Source organism: Balaenoptera physalus, assembly GCF_965194825.1.
Source record: "Balaenoptera physalus genome assembly, chromosome: 12".
Lineage (NCBI taxonomy): Eukaryota > Metazoa > Chordata > Mammalia > Artiodactyla > Balaenopteridae > Balaenoptera > Balaenoptera physalus.
The window spans coordinates 27,762,092-27,783,375 of record NC_138897.1 but is presented as its reverse complement, the minus strand read 5'-3'; the positions used below and the strand labels follow the sequence as shown (position 1 = coordinate 27,783,375).

At 46.5% G+C, this 21,284-nt stretch overlaps 1 protein-coding gene across 1 annotated transcript in view; it reads right to left on the bottom strand.

Annotated features, from left to right (window-relative positions):
* The window catches only part of LOXHD1 (lipoxygenase homology PLAT domains 1), a 226,254-nt gene that overhangs the window by 77,070 nt on the left and 127,900 nt on the right, over positions 1-21,284 (bottom strand). The window contains exons 21-26 of the mRNA XM_082416684.1: positions 19,815-19,948; positions 10,287-10,453; positions 9,429-9,533; positions 5,528-5,656; positions 4,237-4,401; positions 2,999-3,180 (exon numbers count right to left, since the gene is read on the bottom strand). Coding sequence (XP_082272810.1) covers positions 2,999-3,180; positions 4,237-4,401; positions 5,528-5,656; positions 9,429-9,533; positions 10,287-10,453; positions 19,815-19,948 — 882 coding nt within the window. The remainder of the gene's footprint in view (positions 1-2,998; positions 3,181-4,236; positions 4,402-5,527; positions 5,657-9,428; positions 9,534-10,286; positions 10,454-19,814; positions 19,949-21,284) is intronic.

The following is a 21,284-nucleotide window of genomic DNA, read 5'->3' as shown; positions in this document are numbered from 1 at the left end:
GTTCCACTCCAGGGCCTCTCCCAGTTCTCATGTGTCATATTCTCTTCTGAAATGGTGCTGTATGTATCAGTTCACACCCTGCCTCATCCCTATGGGGAATCTGGGCAATCACAGGTGGGTATAAGCAAGGGAGTTGGGGTAAAGGGAAAAGAGGGTAGGGAAATACGGTAATACCCAGGTGCCCTGGCTCATGGTTGGTCCATGGAATTCATGCCTTTTGCTTTGACAGTTGGAGGTTAAAGAGGGTGTGCAGACTTGAGTTTCCTGGCAGCAACTGTGCAAAGCTACCTGCCTGGCCTGCTGCATCAAGGTCTCAGCGCTACAAGGAGATGGCTCCAGGATGGATGAGAGCTCCCGATGAGTGAATGGCATCTGAATGAGTGATTGAGTCATTCATCAAATGCAAAGCCTCTATAACCCTAGACAGATGTGACCTGGGAATGAATTAGAACAGCTCCCACCACTGCATACCCTCCGCACACACCCACCCACAGTCAGCAGCCATGGGGAGGCCCATCCGCACTGCTTGAGAAACCTCCCCCTATTCCCACCCCACCTCCATCCTTCCCAGTTGCAGCCCTACGAGCTGTGTGATCTAGACAAGGCACTTGACCTTCCAGGCCTCAACTGCCTCATCTATCAAATAGGAAGATTGCTCAGCTGAAGGCAGAGGCATGGGCAGAGCAACCCTTCGAGGTCACTCTTACATCTAACATCGCAGACGTGCTTCTTTTTGTCAATGATTCTCTCCTTCCAGGTGACGAATATGGCGCCACATTGCTGGAGACGCCCTGAGTTAACAAGATGCTATAACTGTCATTGCTTCTGCTGCCCTGCAGCGCCACTCCAACTCCCCGCTGGCCAGCTCACCCATGCTTCATCAGAGAAGTGGTGTCCCCCACGAGTCCCCGGGCTTTCTGAATCATTAAACAGAGACCAGTGATTTCACAGGGCCTTATCCTTTCACAACAGGAGAAACCGGAAGCTACAGGTGAGATCATGGCTCACAGAATCTGCACTCAAGGACACTGAGCTGCCAGGCAGCTGGCAAATGGAATAATTTGCCAGCCTAACTCTTGGAATGGTGATGAGGATTAAATGAGCTGACAAACACCAAGTGCTGAGAACAAGGTTGGCACATGGGAAGTGCTCAGTAAATATTAGCTGTTGTCGTTTTTTTCCCAGCCGATCTGTGTGTCTGAGGACGAGGCCACAGAGAGAGGATGGGGCTTGCTCATGAGTTAGAGGCTGAGAAGAACCAGAACCCAGGGTCATGGGCTCGCAACCCAGTGCTCCACCCCTTATCTGAAGATCAACTGGAAAAGAGAAATGGAGAGACAGGGACACAGAGCAATCTCATTTGTTTCTAAGCTCTCATACACCCAGCTCCCAGATAGATTTGAAAAGAAAAAAGAAATAAGATAGCAACAAACTGCTGGCAAATTATAGCTGCCCATTAGGCGGACTTCATTGATAAAACTCCCCGGAAGCCATGCGGAGGTGTAATCACAGCTCGGGCCCCTGACGGCATCAGGCTTGGATGACGTACACGCCATGACATCTCGGGTGGGTGAGGTGTTGCTCTGTGTGCATAGATGAATCACCCTTGAATTTTCCTTGTTAAAAAACTCCACCAAGGTGGCAAACTTCCCACAAGTGCTGACTGCTCCCAGAGAAGGTGGGGAGGGGAAAGGCAGTCCCCCGGGGCAGACACAGCCCGAGGAAGAAGGAAGGGGTTCTGGACTTTGTTTCCCACCAGAAAATAAGGGGCACATCTCCAAAGGTCCCCACTATCTGGAGAGCCCAGGCTCCCATCTCTCGTCCTTCAGAGTCATCCCCTTTAAGTCCATCTCGTCCTCTACCCAAGTCACATCACTCTCCTCCTATCCCCTCCGGCCAAACCTCAAACCACTTGCTGTGTTTACTTCCACCTCTGGCCATGATGTTCCCCTTGCTAGGAATGCCTTCCCTCCTTGTTCCCGCTTATGTCCACTTTCAGGTCCAACTCAAAACCACCACTTCCAGGGAGCCCTCTCCCGTCTCTGAACACCTGTAGCACGCTCAGCCAGCCCCACTGTTTGCCCTCATCACCATGGACTAGTCTACTACAGCGGCTAAGAGCACATATTCTGAGCCAGTCCTCCTGGCTTTGAATCCTGCTTCCACTATGCCTTGGTTGTGTGATTTCATGTAAGCTACTAAACTCTCTGAGCCTCAGTTTCCCCATATTTAAGCAGGGATAATTAAAGCGCAGAGTTGCTATGAGGGTTAAGTGAGCTAATATGGGTAAAGCCCTATGACGGTGACTTCTTACCCCCAGGATCAGTTACTATGATGATCGCCAGACTCTCTCATTAGCCTCGTGTGAGATCTGGAGTTCCTCAGCTGGACTGCAAGCCCCTTGCAGGCATAGTCCGGTTCCTCTTCTTCCCTTGTCTCTCCCACCCCACCTGGCACGCAGTGGAGTGCACAGGGAGGCACGGGACTGAGTGCAGAGAATACCAAGGTGTGGATGTGGTGACATACATCCACAGTAAGCGTCGAACAACTCTCAGGCCAGAGTTGAGGGGGAACCGAGGAATATACGGATGCTCTTTTGTATATGAGAGGATTGGCCATAGCTTAGCAGATGAACGGGAGACAATTATATGACGAGAAAGTCTGGAAGCCGGCTCTCTCCACGGGTCTCTGTTGTTGGTAGCACTGGAAATGACCCCAATGGAACTGGAATTGTGCTTCTAGCTCCCTAAGCCCTAACCACTCATGATCACCTTTGATTCAGACACTGGTCCTGGAAGGGCAGGTTCACTGTCCTCCTGGTTACTCAGATGTACTGAGGCTCAGAGAGGTTGGATGAACTGCCTGTCTCCCTCACTCACAGCAGTGCATCAGAGGGAAGGCACATGTCAGACTCTGGACAAAGGGCTCCTTCTCCTTGTCTTCTGGACCATCCCGCCCCCAGTCCTGGCTCCCCTGGCAGCCTGCCAGACCCAGGTACCTCCATTATGAAGCGGGAGGCGGACTTCCTCTCAAAGAACAGCTTCTGCTCCCTCTTGTTGGTGCATAGGTACTTCTGCTGGGTGCACACGGCATCGCAGCCATAGATGATGATGAAGATGTTGGCATCTGTCCCAGCGGCAAAGACATCACTGGTGTAGAGGGTGATCTCGTAAGGGACAACTAAGGGTGGGGGACAGAGGGCAAAGTCAGAGGGGAGGTGAAAACAGGACACAGGCAGGTCAAGTTCTTCACCAGCACCACCACCTCAGATGGTCCCTTCACTGGGAGCTGCTACCCAGGGACCTGAACCTTCACATGGTTGCCTAGCAACCACAGGGTGAGGGGTGGGGGTGTTTTGTCATGCCTAGTGTCCACAGAAAGCTCCTGTCACCTCAGACCAGGGTCTCTGTGCCTCTCCCATCACAGAGCTAGTACAACAGATTGGCTGAAAGCACAGGCTCTATCCTGACTATCTGTGTGACCCGGACGAGTCACCTACAAGCCTTGGTTTCCTCATTTGTAAAGTGTCCTCAGTGGGGTCCTTGGTTCTAGACACTCTATACCCAGGAGCATTATGTTTCAGGGGACAACAGCCAATTGGATCAGCCAGTCTACAGTGGTGAGAGTCCTTTCTCTTCTCTTCCCACCCCTTGCTACTCATCCACTGGCTCCAACTGGCCTGCCCCCCAACCCCTCCGCACAGACTTTCTGATGATGATAGAGGAAGGGAAGTGTCAAAACTTCACCTAGTTGTTCCACTTCCTCCTTCCCTTTAGCTGGTAAAGGAATTACATTTACCTTCTTTTAAAGTTCTTTCTCCCCCCCAGTCAGGATAAAATCTTACAGTGGTGATTTCTTTGGTGTGTTAATGACTGGAGTGAGGATTGGCGAAGGGGTTGATAATGATCCTTCACTGTTAGACCTTTATCTTTTCTTCCTTTTGGGTCTTACAACTATTCTACATTATTATCTCTATTTTGTAGACAAGAGAACTGAACTCCAGAGAAGTCAGGCTCTCTGCCTGTTGTCACCAGCTAGTTTGGGGTACAGTGTGGAATACATCCCATATTTCCTTTCCCTGGGTCCAGGGCTCTGTCCACAGCCAGCACAGGGCCCGGGGAATTGCCAAGGTGCGCCTGGCCAAGGGTCAACACTGGATGACGGACTGGGACTGAGTTGGGGTGGTGAGCGATGGGGTGCAGGAGGAGGCCCAGCCTTGCTGTGCGAGATTCCTACATGGTGTATACAGCCTTGTCTGAAGGTCCGCGTGGAAGAGGTCCCTGACGATGGCACCATCGTCTTCATTCTTGGCCAACCAGCGGCCACAGGGGAATGTCATGCACCTTCCAAGGGATGGGGCGTCCACCTCTACCCAGTCTACAAACCAGCCTGGAGCCTTGCCTGGAGGGAAGGAGACACAGAACTCATCAAGGACCTCTACACAGATGGTTTCCTGGGAACAACTTCAGGGACTCCAAACGTCCTTCCCTACTCGACGGCTGGTGCTTATAGCTCCACCGGGAACATGCCATCCCTTTTGCTTACAGCGTTACTGAACTGATTCCCCTGCACCCAGCTGAAGCTGGATCGCACTCCGGGCTGCTGTCAGTGAAATTAGCAAGAGCAAAGGAGCATGGGGAGGAGATGACAGGAGGCAGAGAGTCTGAGGGGAGGGAAGCAAGGACACTGTCCAAGATGGAAGGTGCTCCAAAGAGGGAGCCCAGAGATAGCCTGTGTTAACAAGGACTCCATAGTTTCACCCAGTGACGGGGCGCAACGCTGGGGTCCCTGGCCTCAGTCTGTGACGTATGAAGGCAAGGGAAACTAGTGAAGGATCGATGCCCCTCCCTGGGAAAATGAGTGCTCAGGTTTAAAGAGAGAAATGGAAGCCAGGCAGAGGCCCTGTCCCTCAGTCCCAGAAGGAAGGAGGAAGGCCTCCTTCCTCAGACTTAGAAGATATGGTTTGAAGACCAAGAAAATGAATCTGCTTTACTGAGAGAGAACAAACTTGGGCACAGCTTTTGTCTGGCTGCAGTGTCAGTGGGTTCTGGGAAGAATTGGCTCCGTCAGTGGTTCTCAAAGTGGAGCCCCCGGACCAGCAGCCTCAGCATTACCGGTGAGAAACATAAACTTCGGGTCCCACCCCAGACCTACTCCAACCAAAGGCTGTGGGTGGGGCCCAGAAATCTGTGTTTTAACAAGCCCCCCGCGTGGCTCTGATACACATTCAAATTTGAGAACCGCTGATCAGGGATTCTCAGATCTGGCTGCCCACTGAAATTTCTGAGAGTGCGGTTTTGGGGAAAGCTTTAAAAGTCACCAGCGTCCTGGCCCCTCCCTGATCAATTAGACCAGAATTTCTGCGTGCAGCCAGGACTCCACCAGACTGAAGGGACTGAGGAAGCTGTGTCATTATGGAAGGTAGATGACATCCAAGTCTACCTCATATTCTTGCCTAGACACCCACGGGGACCTGCCCATGGTCCTCACGTTCTTAGCCAGGGAAAGAGGGAGGGAAGGCAGAGACCTGTGTTGTCATGGCCGATCCTGACTTTCCACAGATCTCCCAGGTCCAGGGTCTCCACTGTGAAGATTTCGATGCTGTCCCTCTCAAACTTGTCACTGTTTGTCTTGGAGGATTTCAGGAGGGTCATTCCTGCCAACCAAATGACCCCAACATGACTGGCTGGGCCTGAGACCTTCCAACCTAGTCTGACCACCTTTTTTGGTCTCTCCTCATAATGACCAAATTTCTGAACTTTCATCAAATTTAGACTGTACAATTACCATCCACTAGGCGTCTTTGGCATCTTGTGTGTGTGTGTGTGCGTATGTATGTCCTTTTATTAAGCTTTACAATAATCTTTTGACATATATATTTTTATTTCCAGTTTGCATCTAAAGAAAAGGAGACACACCCAGAAATTAAGTGCCTTATCCAAGGTCATCCAGGAGGAAGGGGTGGGGCCCTAAGTCAATGTGTGCCCTCCTTTCACAATCCCCACGTTTCTCCATGGTGGGGAGGGAACCAGTGACAGAGACACCCTCCCATGCTCCCTGGGGAAACAGGGCCTCCCCTGCAGGGATGGGGCATGTGGGAATTCTCTGGAGACTCTTCTCTGGATGACAGAAGGAGGGTTGGCTTCAAATGCCCCTGACCAGCCATCTCACATACATTATCTGTCCTGGGAACTCTGGCTGCGTGTCAGTCTGAAATTTAAGGTGGTTTCAGGATCATCACCATCTCCTCCTGCCTCAGCTTTCAAGTCTCCTTAACCCTGTAAGTCCCACCTCATGTAGGAAGTCTTCTGATAATCTAGACTCATCGCAGACTGGTTTCAGCGCACAAAGAGTCAGACAGACCTTGGTTAGATGCCCGGTTTTGCCACTTAGCATCTGGGTGGCCTTGGACAAATTACTTAATTCTCTGAAACTGGTTTCCTCGAATGTCAAAAGGGATGGTCTTCCCCATAGAGTTGTTGTGAGTATTTAATAAGATGATGACTTGCGTCTTCAAGAATGTGCCTAACACATAGCAATCCCTTGGCAAATAAAAGCAGTTGTTAGGGCCCCTCAATTTCATTGACCATGGCTCAGTAACTATTGCAAGGACATACATTTATAAGTTTTGGCCTGATTCATTCATTATATCTGCATTATCTAACTTAGTAAATAATAATAATAATAAATGTTTTATTGAGTGTCATTTTGTCTCAAATATTTTACATGTTCAATTTCATTAATACACAACTCTATGAGGCATGTACTAGTATAATCTCCATTTTACAAATGGGGGAAACTAAAGCACAGAGAGATTAAGGAACTTGCCTAAGGTCACACAGCTAATAAGTGGCGGAGCAGAAGTTTAAACCATTCAGTCAAGCTTGAGTCCACGCTCTATATCACCACAGTGCTGAATTAGAATATGAGCATCCCAAAGTCAGGGATTAAGCTCCTTCATTCTTCAGCAATTCTTGGCATAGAGCTCTGGACCCACAGGGTTTTGAGCAAATATGTGATGATTACATATTTGAGGGACTGGTTCCTCTCTGAACTCAGACAGAATGGCTGGACACGTGGTCCAAGTGGATGGCTGACTCCAGCACTATATGCCACCTTCTCTGATTGCCTTGACAGAGGCTCCAGAATGACCCCGAGACTCCTTGAGCATCTCACATGGAGAGTACCATGGAACCCATTGGCTGAATCTCACTGGAGGTTGGGAAGAGCCACTGGTTCCCAGGTTGTTATTGAGGTAGAGAGAGAGTTAGGGCTACCTCTGCCTGTAGAACAGAAGGAGAAAGCTGGCAAAAGACATAGAGAAGAGATCACTCGCTGTTTGGACTGAGGAGCCCTTTTGCTACAGTTTTGAAAGGCAAACATAGTGACACCTCAAGGAACCGCACAGGAAATGGTAAAAACTTTCAGAAAGGCCTGGACAAAGAATTGGGCACCATTACTTGGGGAGAGGATACCGAAGGGAAGATGGTTCACATGGCTTCCAAACACTTGTAGGGTGGTAGAGGCAGCAGTGAGGACCAAGAGAGGGCAGGGGGCTCTCTGCCCCCAGAGTGCAGTAGGCCTGACTTAGTAAGATTTAGGAAGAGTTTTAAAAGAACTGGCATTCACAACCCAGGCAGACAAGTCATCTCACAGGGAGATTTTTAAGAAAAAAGGAATTGCCTTTCTCTGTTGGGGCTAGTTGCATGAAATCTTTCAAGAGTCAGAGGCATGCAAGAATACACAATGGGGAAAGGAGAGCCTCTCCAATAAATGGTGGAAATGGATGTCTACATGTAAAATACTTAATTTGGACCCTTATCTCATACCGTACATAAAAATCAACTCAAAATGAATTACAGATTTAAACAGAAGGACTGAAACTGTAAAACTCCTAGAACAAAGCATAAAAGAAACACTTTATGACATTGGTCTTGGCAATGATTTCATGAATATGACACCAAAAACACAGCAACAAAAAATAAAATTAACAAGAGAGACTACATTAAACTAAAAAGTTTCTGCACAGCAAAGGAAACAACAGAGTGAAAAGGCAACATACAGAATGGGAGAACATATTTGCAAACTATATATCTATAAGGGGTTAATCACCAAAATATATAAAGTAATCTTACAACTCAATAACAAAAAGACTAAGAACCTAATTAAAAATGGGCTAAGGACTTAAATAGACATTTCTCCAGAGAAGCCATAAAAATGGCCAACAGTATAAGAAAAAACACTCATTGTCACTAACCATGAAGGAAATGCAAATCAAAACCACAATGAGATATCTCACACCTGTCAGGATGGTTACTATCAAAAAAAAAAAGGGGACTTCCCTGGTGGTCCAGTGGTTAAGAATCTGCCTTTCAATGCAGGGGATGTGGGTTCAATCTCTGGTCGGGAACTAAGATCCCACATGCCACGGGGCAAGTAAGGCTGCGTGCCACAACTACAAAGCCCATGTGCCACAACTAGAGAGAAGCCCTTGCGCTGCAACAAAGAGCCCAGGCACCGCAATGAAAGATCCCATGTGCTGCAAGTAAGACCTGATGCAGCCAAAAATAAATAAATTTTAAAAAAACCAAACAAACCAAAAGAAAACAAGTGTTGGTGAGGATGTAGAGAAATTGGAACCCCTGCACGCAGTTGGTGGGAATGAAAAATGATGCAGTTGCTATGGATAATAGTATGAAAGTTCCTAAAAAAGTTAAAAAGAGAACTACCATATGAACCCACAATCCCAATTCTGGGTATATATCCAAAAGAATTGAAATCAGATTCTTGAAAAGTATTAGCGCTCATGTGTTCATTGCAGCACTATTCACAATAGGTAAGAATGGAAAAAATCCTAAATGTCTGTTGACAGATGAACAGATAAAGAAAATATGGTATATACATACAGTGGAATATTATACAGCCTTGTAAAAGGAGATTCCCCAATATGCAACAATGGGGATGGTTCTTGAGGATATTATGCTAAGTGAAATTAGCCAGACACAAAAGGATGAATACAGCATGACTCCATTTAAATGAGGTATCAAAATCAAATTCATAAAATCAAAGATGGAAATGGTAGTTATCAGGAGCTGGGGATAGGAGGAAATGGGAGTTTAAGAATCAACAGGCATAAAGTTTTAGTTTAGTAAGTTTAATAAGCTCTAGAGATCTGCTGTACACCACATACCTATGGTCAATGACCATGTATTGTACATTTAAAATTTGGTAAGAAAATAGATTGCATGTTAAGTATTCTTCATAAAATAAAATAAAATAAAATAATAAAGAGAATTTAAAAATATGGTTTCTTAAATGAGAGAAAGAGGGAGAGTCATGTCCAGTATTTCCTTGGAAAATTGCACTGAATCTCTCAGTCTCCCTGGAGAGGAACGTGGGTGAACCTCGGCCCTGCGTTGCTCTCTTACCAGTGTCATCTTGAGTGCCAAAGAGCGTGATGAAGACATTGGCATCGGTGCCCGCATTCTTCTTGTCCCCGGTCTTTATGGTCACTGAGAATGTGGTAGATTTATCTGCCAGGAGAAGAGTGTGGAGAAGTGAGTGGTAGATTGCACCTCCCATGAAGGGAGGAGGAAGAAAACGTACTGAGCATGTTTCTCTGCTCGTGTTGGCTGTTTTTATGAATCACTTTACTTGTAGCATGTGTTCTTCTGCAGTTGCCTTTAGTCTGGAAACTTCCTGAAGGCAGAGATGAGGTCCCGCCACCTCATGTCCAGCTCACACAGGAAACCCTCAATCAGTAAAGTTGTAGGATGCTTGGGGAAGACTTGGGGTGACTGTGGGGTTCAGAGGCTCATCAGCCAGGAGCCCTGGTCTGGCTCCTTCAGGTTGGGAAGTTTTAGGGATGCATGTTTCAAGGAAGGGAGCACAAGCATCATAGAACTCTTGAAAGTTCATTCTTTCCCTTGACAAAAATATTCATATTGAGAGTCTATAATGTGCCTGGAGGGGAGGACACAAGACTAAGTCAGAGTAAGCTATAACTATTCTATTCTATTCCATTCCATTCCATTTCTTCCATTCCATTCTATTCCTGACAATAACTCCATGCTAGGCCATGTACTTTATACCCAGCCATATGCTAGACATGTGAGAATACGCCCCCTTCACCTCCCCATTCTTGCCATAGAGGAATGAGAGAACAGATAGATTCCCAGGGAAGGAAGTGCCCAGAGCCCACAGGGGAAGGGAAGATGGAGACCTAGTTGGGGAGAGACACAGGAAAGGGGTGCTGGAGGGGAGAAATCAGCTCTAGGTTAGGAAACCTTTCTGCTCCAGGGCCAGGTGGTCGAGGGGGTTGTTGTCATCTCCCCCACCCTCCTCATCCTCGCTTGGTGGCAGCACATAGGACTCATCCACTGGCAACAGCTCCCTGGACAGCTGGCCATCATCCTCCTCCACTGCCAGCCAGCGCTGGCATGGAAAGTAGTACCTGTGGGGACAGGGGGTGAGGAGAATTGGGGAATGTCTCTTTGGAAAGGTCTCATGAAACAGTAGTCATGGGCTGAGGAACGAGAGGCCATCATGGGGCCCAAATGCTCCCCTGTCTTCCCCCACACCCCCAGCATTGCCCTCCCATCCTACCTAGCCTGGGAGTCACCCCATTAGTCACTTGCCTGGAGTAGACAACAAACATGGGATGTGGTTTCCATACAACCCCACTGAAAATGGCTGGGTAACAGTGCCTGGAGCACAGCAGACCCTCAATCAGGGTCCTACTGGAGGAATCTAGAGGAAAAGGGGCTTCTGAGGACTGTTCCAGCCTTTTCTAGAATCAACCTGTTAGCCAGAGCCACTTTGGCAGAGAATGTTGTACACATAGGAGGGGCTTCATACCCAAGGGCTGAATTAGTGGATTTTAATGGAATGACCCATTTATGCTTCTGGAAGGTGCAAAGAGTATGGCTAAGGAGCTGGCACAGCAGACAGCGGGCGCCACCCAGGGAAGGGAGGTCCAAGGTAGACTCCTCAGTGGAGAGGCTGAACCCAGAGCAAGGAAGGCGCCTGGATGGAAGGGAAAGAAGGATGGGGGCCGAGAGAGGCAGCAGAGCGCGGGAACCGAGGACTCGCCTCTAGAGCCAGACTGGGGTTGAATCCTGGCTCTGCCGCCTACAGTCATGTGAGCTTGAACAAGTTTCTTTACCTCTTTGTGCGAAGGTTGCCAGATTTAGCCAATAAAATCACAGGACTCCCAGTTAAATTGTAATTTTAGATAAGCAAGTAATAATGTTTCAATATAAGTATGTCCTATCTAGTATTGGGGACATACCTATACTAAAACACTATCCATTGCTTATCTGACATTCAAATTTAACTGGCCATTCTGCATTTTATCAGGCAACCCTCTGTAGAAAGAGGATGATAGTGCCTATTTCATAGGTGGTTGTGAGAATTTCATGACTTAAACATTTTTAAGTGCTTAAAAAAAATGCCTGGCTCTCAGTATGCTCTTAGTTAGGAATTTGCTAAAACTATTGTGAAGATGATGATGGTAATTCTTCTTACACTTCCTTTCTTCCTCTTGAGTTCATGCCTGGGATCTCTGGAGATTGTGGGCTGGACAGTTCCCACTGGGCCCCTGAGCTTCCAGAACAACTCAGAGGGTTTGGGAATGCAGCCTATCTCTACAGCCCCATCTGCACCCCTTCTCCACCACTGTCCAGGTGCATAAGATGCATTCAGGGTCTAGTCAAAGTCTGGAGAGGTGGAAGCAGTGCAGGCCAAGGGTCTCATCCCTGTTTGAGCCCCACATCCTCCTACAGTCCTTACTGCTTGCCAACATCAGCACGGTAGAGGGGCAGCTCCAGAGGACGCCACCTCGGCCCAGGGGCTCAGATGGGGCACAGAGGGGCAACTGTGTATCAAGGGATGTGGATTTAAAGGGTGGGAGGAGCTCAACCTTGGGACATATAAACTAAATTGCTACGAAATTAGTGTTTAAGTGAAAAATGTATATCGTTCCACTTCTCTGCCTTTCAAATGTATGAGTGGGAAAGTTAAACTTTTATTAATTTATGAATAATAGGCTTTAGTTCTAAATTATGGCCGATTAAGGGAGAGAGACAGAAATAAAGAAAAGAGTGGGGTTGGGGCCGAGGTGGAGTAATGAGAGTATGCGAAGCTGGAGGAGGACAGGGACAGAGGGAGAGAGACGCATAAAGAAAGAGCTTGGGGAGACTGATGCTGGGAGAGAAAAAAGTCAGTAAGAGGGGAAGGCACAAGCCCTCCCACACCCGTGAAGAGCGCACGCGCGGAATCAGAGCCTGGCTTCTTGGCACCACCCCCGTGGTCCCTGAGATACCTGCACCATGAAGTTAAAGGCCCTTAGCACGCCCATGGCCGCAGCCTCCGCAGGCAGGAGAACCAGAGCCGGAGCCAGGATGGGCCTGAGCTCTGGGCGGTTAGCCTCTATCCCCACAGCAACAACAAACACCCACAGGAGGTCCAGTGGAGGACTGGGCCTACTGGCCCCCTCCCCTTCCTCCCACAGGAATAAATCCTGCTCAGGCAGGTCTGCGGAGGGGAGTAGGTAGGGATTTTTCAGGAGCAAAGGGGAAGAGAGGCATGCAGGTGTTCTGGCCAGGTATGCCCACCACTCCACTTAAGCAAGGGCAATGGAAGGAAGAGCCAGGGGCTGGGTCAGCAGGAGGTTTAAACTGAGCATTGGAACAAAGCTCGGGGCCACTAAAAGTACGAGTTTCACTTGAAAGTTAAACTGGAATGAGCAGATTGCAAAACTGAACGCTGTAAAATGTATATAATGTGTGGCCTTTCCCATTTTGTGCATAAAGGCTGGAGCACATCAAGTATGTCAACTGGTGGTACTGGAAGAGCGGCGTAGCAACAGAGTGGGTCTGGAATTCCAGAGCTCCGGGTTTGTGCCCCTGCCCTTCCCCTTACACTCGGTGTGGCTGCTGGGCCCCGAGTTTCATCACCAAGAAGGCCTCTGCGGGGTGTGAGCAGAGGAGGGACGTGGCCTGAGGGCTGGATGGCTGTAGACACTAGGAGGGCCTGGGTGAAGCAGAGTGACCAGCCAGGAGGCTCTGACCAGGGGGTGCTGAAGATGGGGAGAGGGGGTCTGGCTGAGCTTTTCTGACAGAGTGGCGATGGATTGGGGGTGGGGCATGAGCGGCAAAGAGGAGGCAGGGTGGAGTCAGTTTGCATGGAGACATGTGACTGGGTCCAGGGGCAGCTGAGGAATGAGGTCAGTGTTCATTTACCCTTCTGGTTGCAAAGGCCTTATTCCTGAGCTAATAAAGGTCATGGGAGGCCACAGGCCCTGTCGGGGAAGACGGTGTCTCTCCGACAGAGAGAGCAGATTCGCTGCCCTAATTTTGCTTCCTCTGAACGGCCATGATTTTGTTTTTAATTTGAATTTTATTCTATTTATTTATTTTTTATATAGCAGGTTCTTATTAGTTATCTATTTTATACATATTAGTGTATATATGTCAGTCCCAATCTCCCAATTCATCCCACCACCACCACCCCACCCCACCCCAGCCCCGCTTTCCCCCCTTGGTGTCCAGATGTTTGTTCTCTACATCTGTGTCTCTATTTCTGCCTTGCAAACTGGTTCATTTGTACCATTTTTCTAGATTCCATATATGTGTTAATATATGATATTTGTTTTTCTCTTTCTGACTTACTTCACTCTCTATGACAATCTCTAGGTCCATCCACATCTCTACAAATGACCCAATTTTGTTCCTTTTTATGGCTGAGTAACATTCCATTGTATATATGTACCACAACTTCTTTATCCATTTGTCTGTCGATGGGCATTTAGGTTGCTTCCATGACCTGGCTATTGTAAATAGTGCTGCAATGAACATTGTGGTGCATGTGTCTTTTTGAATTATGGTATTCTCTGGGTATATGCCCAGTAGTGGGATTGCTGGGTCATACGGTAATTCTAATTTTAGTTTTTTAAGGAACCTCCATACTGTTCTCCATAGTGGCTGTATCAATTTACATTCCCACCAACAGTGCAGGAGGGTTCCCTTTTCTCCACACCCTCTCCAGCATTGGTTGTTTGTAGATTTTCTGATGATGCCCATTCTAACTGGTGTGAGGTGATACCCCATTGTAGTTTTGATTTGCATTTCTCTAATAATTAGTGATGTTGAGCAGCTTTTCATGTGCCTCTTGGCCATCTATATGTCTTCTTTGGAGAAATGTTTATTTAGGTCTTCTGCCCATGTTTTGATTGGGTTGTTTAGTTTTTTTTAATATTGAGCTGCATGAGGTGTTTATATATTTTGGACATTAATCCTTTGTTTGTTGATTCATTTGCAAATATTTTCTCCCATTCTGAGGGTTGTCTTTTCGTCTTGTTTATAGTTTCCTTTGCTATGCAAAAGCTTTTAAGTTTCATTAGGTCCCATTTGTTTATTTTGTTTTTATTTCCATTACTCTAGGAGGTGGGTCAAAAAAGATCTTGCTGTTATTTATGTCAAGGAGTGTTCTTCCTATGTTTTCCTCTAAGAGTTTTACAGTGTCCAGTCTTACATTTAGGTATTTAATCCATTTTGAGTTTATTTTTGTGTATGGTGTTAGGGCATTTTCTAATTTCATTCTTTTACATGTAGCTGTCCAGTTTTGCCAGCACCACTTTTTTTTTAAAATTTATATTTATTTATTTTTGGCTGTGTTGGGTCTTCGTTGCTGCGTGCGGCTTTTCTCTAGTTGTGGGGAGTGGGGGCTACTCTTCGTTGCGGTGCACGGGTTTCTCATGGCAGTGGCTTCTCTTGTTGCAGAGCACGGGCTCTAGGCATGTGGGCTTCAGTTAGTTGTGGCACACGGGCTCAGTAGTTGTGGCTCACGGGCTCTAGAGAGCAGGCTCAGTAGTTGTGGTGAACGGGCTTAGTTGCCCTGCGGCATGTGGGATCTTCCCGGACCAGGGCTTGAACCCATGTCCCCTGCATTGGCAGGAGGATTCTTAACCACTGTACCACCAAGGAAGTCCCCAGCACCACTTATTGAAGAGACTATCTTTTCTCCATTGTATATCCTTGCCTCCTTTGTCATAGATTAGTTGACCATAGGTGTGTGGGTTTATCTCTGGGCTTTCTATCCTGTTCCATTGATCTATACTTCTGTTTTTGTTTCAGTACCATATTGTCTTGATTACTGTAGCTTTGTAGTATAGTCTGAAGTCAGGGAATCTGATTCCTCCAGCTCTGTTTTTTTCCCTTAAGATTGCTTTGGCTGTTCGGGGTCTTTTGTGTCTCCATACAAATTTTAGGATTTTTTTGTTCCAGTTTTGTTCTGTCTGGATGATCTGTCCATTGGTGTAAGTGAGGTGTTAAAGTCCCCCACTATTATTGTGTTACTGTCGATTTCCTCTTGTATAGCTGTTAGCATTTGCCTTTTGTATTGAGGTGCTCCTATGTTGGGTGCATATATATTTATAATTGTTATATCTTCTTCTTGGATTGATCCCTTGATCATTACTTAGTGTCCTTCTTTGTCTCTTGTAACATTCTTTATTTTAAAGTCTATTTTATCTGATATGAGTATTGCTACTCCAGCTTTCTTTTGATTTCCATTTGCGTGGAATATATCTTTTTCCATCCCCTCACTTTCAGTCTGTATGTGTCGCTAGGTCTGAAATGGGTCTCTTGTAGACAGCATATATGTGGGTCCTGTTTTTGTATCCATTCAGCGGGCCTGTGTCTTTTGGTTGGAGCATTTAATCCAATCACATTTAAGGTAATTATCGATATGTATATTCCTATGACCATTTTCTTAATTGTTTTGGGTTTGTTTTTGTAGGTCCTTTTCTTCTCTTGTGTTTCCCACGTAGAGAAGTTCTTTTAGCATTTGCTGTAGAGCTGGTTTGGCGGTGCTGAATTCTCTTAACTTGTGCTTGTCTGTAAAGCTTTTGATTTCTCTGTCGAACCTGAATGAGATCCTTGCCAGGTAGAGTAGGCTTGGTTGTAGGTTCTTCCCTTTCATCACTTTAAATATATCATGCCACTTCCTTCTGGCTTGTAGAGTTTCTGCTGAGAAATCAGCTCTTAAACTTATGGGAGTTCCCTTGTATGTTATTTGTCTTTTTTCCCTTGTTGCTTTTAATAATTTTTCTTTGTCTTTAATTTTTGTCAATTTGATTACTATGTGTCTCAGGCTGTTTCTCCTTGGGTTTATCCTGCCTGGGACTCTCTGCGCTTCCTGGACTTGGGTGGCTATTTCCTTTCCCATGGTAGAGAAGTTTTCGAGTATAATCTCTTCAAATATTTTCTCGGGTCCTTTCTCTCTCTCTTCTCATTCTGGGACCACTGTAATGTGAATGTTGGTGTATTTAATGTTGTCCCAGAGGTCTCTTAGGCTGTCTTCATTTCTTTTCATTCTTTTTTCTTTATTCTGTTCCATGGCAGTGATTTCCACCATTTTGTCTTCTGCGTCACTTATCTGTTCTTCTGCCTCAGGTATTCTGCTATTGATTCCTTCTAGTGTATTTTTCATTTCAGTTATTGTATTGTTCATCTCTGTTTGTTTGTTCTTTAATTCTTCTAGGCTTTTATTAAACATTTCTTGCATCTTCTTGCTCTTTGCCTTCATTCTTTTTCCGAGGTCCTGGATCATCTTCACTATCATTATTCTGAATTCTTTTTCTGGAAGGTTGCCTATCTCCACTTCACTTAGTTGTTTTTCTGGTGTTTTATCTTGTTCCTTCATCTGATACACAGTCCTCTGCCTTTTCATTTTGTCTGTCTTTCTGTGAATGTGGTTTTTGTTCCACAGGCTGCAGGACTGTAGTTCTTCTTGCTTCTGCTGTCTGCCCTCTGGTGGATGAGGCAATCTAAGAGGCTTGTGCAAGCTTCCTGTTGGGAGGGACTGGTGGTGGGTAGAGCTGGGTGTTGTTCTGGTGGGCAGAGTTCAGTAACACTTTAATACACTTGTCTGCTGGTGGGTGGGGCTGAATTCCCTCCCTGTTGGTTGTTTGGCTTGAGGTGACCCAGCACTGGATCCTACAGGCTCTTTGGTGGGGCTAATGGTGGACTACGGAAAGGCTCACACCAAGGAGTACTTCCCAGAACTTCTGCTGCCAGTGTCCTTATTCTCATGGTGAGCCACAGCTTCCCCCCTCCTCTGCAGGAGAACCTCCAATACAAGCAGGTAGGTCTGGTTCAGTCTCCTATGGGGTCACTGCTCCTTCCCCCTGGGTCCTGGTGCACACACTACTTTGTGTGTGCCCTCCAAGAGTGGAGTCTCTGTTTCCCCTAGTCCCGTCAAAGTCCTGCAATCAAACCCTGCTAGGCTTCAAAGTCTGATTCTCTGGGAATTTCTCCTCCCATTGCCAGACCCCAAGGTTGGGAAGTCTGATGTGGGGCTTAGAACCTTCACTCCAGTTGATGGACTTCTGTGGTATAATTGTTCTCCAGTTCATGAGTCAACCACCCAGTGGTTATGGGATTTGATTTTATTGTGATTGCACCACTCCTACCATCGCATTGAGGCTTTGCCTCTGTCTTTGGATGTGGGGTATCTTTTTTGGTGAGTTCCAGTGTCTTCCTGTCGATGACTGTTCAGCAGTTAGTTGTGATTCTTGCAAGAGGGAGTGAGCGCACGTCCTTCTACTCCACCATCTTGAACCAGTCTCCCATGATTTTACATCTATCTCCCAGGGCAGGCTTTGCTCAGAGTTGCTCTCTCCAGTTGCAAGTGGTTGGAACTGGCTCAGCACAGAGCCCTTACTGCTGCTTCAATACCAAGGAAACAAAGAAAAGAAACTGTACAGCACCAATGAGAAAGGATGGCAAGGGAAGAGGGGGAAATGAGGGGAGCGAGGAGTGGAGGAAGGAAAAAGAGAAAGGGAGGGGAAGAGGAGAGGGGAGTAAAGGGAAGGTTCCATTCACAAGAGTGATAAAAATATGACACATGAGCATAAATGTAACAAGAACATGTAGCCTATGTGTAGCAAGTGGCAGAAAATGTGTAGAAAATGGCACTACTGAGGTACCGCAAAGAAACACTTGGATGGATGGAAATGTGTGTTCGGGGGGAGCACTTCACATTCTAAATATGCAATTCTCCACACATACATTTAACAGCAAAACAATTAAAATTCCAACAGGATATTTTTTTAAAAATCACTTAATGTTTTGATTTGAAAAGGTAAGAACAGCTAATATTCTTCAAGAATAATGAAAGAAGACAAGTACTGACAGATATTAAAATAGATTATAAAACTACAATAATTTAAAAATTGTTGGGTTGGCCTAGAAATGCCAAATCAACTGAACAGAGTTCACTGATCCTAACCAGGCTGCAAGGGGAAGCCAGAATGTTCACAGTTTGTCCCTGTCCTTACTTTTTTTGCAGCACTTTATCCTTGTCAAGCTTAAATGCCTTAGATTTTGAGAACATCTTGAGAAGTTGGGCTGGCATCTTTAAGCCCATTTATCAGAAGGGCAAATGAAAGCTCATAAAGATGGAGTGACTTCTCCAGGGTGACCTGGTGAGTTTCTGGCAGAGGACCTATCCCAGGTCAGGACCCTGGTTCCAGCCACGGGCTAGTCACACAACCCTTCTGTGCCACCATGATGACCTCATGGAAATCCATGACCTCAGGCTGTGTGTGAGCTGTGCCTCAGTGTCCCTGTCTGGAGTAATCTCTTGGGCTGGTGGGGCAGGGTGGAGGTGGGAGATTGGGTGAGCCCCATCAGTCCCTGCCCTGCAAAGAGGGGAGCAGCTCAAGAAGAGGGCATGTTTCAAGAGACACCAGGCTGCAGGCCAAGAAGCTGCTTAATTCAACAAATATTTACTTAAGTGCCTGCTATGTTCCAGGCACTGGCGGGCCCTTGGCAGCTCCACAGCCCCCTCAAGATTTTGTCTGCTTTCCTCTCTGCCTCCCTCCACTCCTCCCCACCACAGCTCCAGGCTTTTTTCCTGTCTATTGCCCTTTGGCCTCTCTTGCCCAAAAGGCAATGTGGTCTAGTGGTGGAAACACATCAGATTCACCTTTGATGGTCTGGAGATCTGGTCCTGGCTCTAGCACAAATTGACGCTGGGGCTGCGGCCTTGCCTTCCTGGGGTGTGGTTTCTTCACCCTTCCCAGCCTGGCTCCTGGGGCTAGTTGTGAATCTGAAGCAGGCGCCAGCAAACTATGGCCTGTGGGCCAAATCTGGCCCACGTGCTTATGTACATCCCACAAACTAAGCAGAGATTTTACATCTTTAAATGGTTGAAAAAAATCTAAAAACAATAATATTTTGTGAAATGTGAAAATCACTTGGAATTCAAGTTTCAGTGTCTATAAATGAAGTTTTAGTGAAACACATGCATTCACTTAGCATCATCTATGGCTGCTTTTCTGCAGCAAAGGCAAAGTCGAGCAGTTGTAACAGAGACCAAATGGCCCTGAAAACCTAAAATATTTGCTCTCTGGCCTTTACAGAATAAGTTTGCTTATTCCTAGTCTAGAACATTAAAACAATGTCCTGGAAGTCACTTTGTACCTGGAGAGACTTATGGGTTCTAAGTCTGGCCATGGAGATTGGGCCATGGCAAGGACAGAAAACCTGACTTTCTGAAATGATGGAGTCAAGAACTGGATTGGATGTCCTACCAGACTGTCACCTGATAGGGCAAGCAGCTGAGGGGCTGCTCAAGGAGAGGGAAGGGAGGGAGGCAATGCCCACCGAGCCAGCTCCATGGGCCAAACCCACATCACAGCCACCCCACCCCCACCCTCACCCATCACAGCCACCCCATCTCCACCCTTTTTTCCATGACTACTTAGTGGCAGGCATGGCCTTCCCTCCCTCCCCTCCAGTCTCACTCACGTGATCTCGTTGTTCATGTCAGTGATGTCTATTCTGTCCAGGAACCAGCCTGGTCTGTTGCCCGAGTTGTCATGGCGAATCCGAATCTTGGTAAGGGGGCCCAGGTCAATGGCGTAGATGGTGAAGGTGTCTGTCTGGGAAGGGTCAGAGAAGCACACTGGGGGGCAGCCCTCCCCACCTCGCCATCAGCTTCACCTACCCAGGACCTGGGCAGCCTGAGACCGGCTGTAAGACCCAAAGCGTCAGGAGGAAGGGGGAATGGAAAATGCAGCCAGTTGTCTGGTGTTTGGTCTACTCTATTGGTTTTTGTTTTTGTTTATTGAGTTATCATTACTATACAATATTATATTAGTGTCAGGTGTACAACATAGTGGTTTGATGTTTTTATACATTATGGAATGATCACCACATAAAGACCAGTTACCATCCATCACCATACAGAGTTGTTACAACATTATTGACTATATTCCTTATGTGTACATTCCATTCCTGTGACTTACTTATTTTATAGCTGGAAGTTTGCAAATCTTAATTCCCTCCACCTATTGCACTATTGTCTTTACACTTGCCCCTGCCAGGGAGGTCTCACTTTCACTGTGTCCCGCAAGGTGGAGGGAAGAGTAGGAGGGTGACGAAGGTGACCGTAAGAGACGAGTAGAGGAGAAAACAGGTTGGCTGGATGCTCCCACTTGTGTTATGGGGAGTGTGTGTGTGTGTGTCAGTGTGTGTATGACCTGTTGCTTGGGTGTGTGCTGAGGTCACGTGCTGTGTGTGTGCACATACGTGCATAAACTCCTTCAATCATAAATTTTAATTAAGTACCTACTATAAGCCAAAGTGCAAATCTAAAGTGACTGACAGAATTCAGAGTGTAAGACTTGGCTCACCATTCAGATGAGAAGAGAGATTGTGTACGATACAAGTATACACATATGCACTGGAGGAAGCATATGATACCAGGACCCGATACATGAATGAGATCTTCTTGGCTATAACTTTTTAAACTATTTATATTGAAAAGCATTCCAAATCTACAGAAAATTTTCCGAAACAGTACATTGAAATTTTGTATACCCTTCACCTAGATTTTGCAACATTTGCTTTCTCTCCCACACTCTCTTGCCCTTTCTCTATTTTTTTTCTGAATCATTTGAAAGTATATGGCAGATATCATGATCCTCCACTCAAATTCTTCAACATAGATTTTCTAAGAACAAGGACATTCTCATATAATCACAGTACAATTACCAAATTCAGGAAACTTTAAGTCAACACACTATTATCTAACATACAGTCCCTATTCAAATTTCGTCAGCTGTACCAGTTACACCCTCTATAGCAATTTTCTTCCAATTCCAGCCATCATAGTGGCTATAATTTTTAAAGGAAAGTACTGAAACACAGAAATAAATCCTGATTCTTAAGTCATGGGAAGGCAGTGTTGAAGGAAAAAGCAGGGGATGTCTGAAA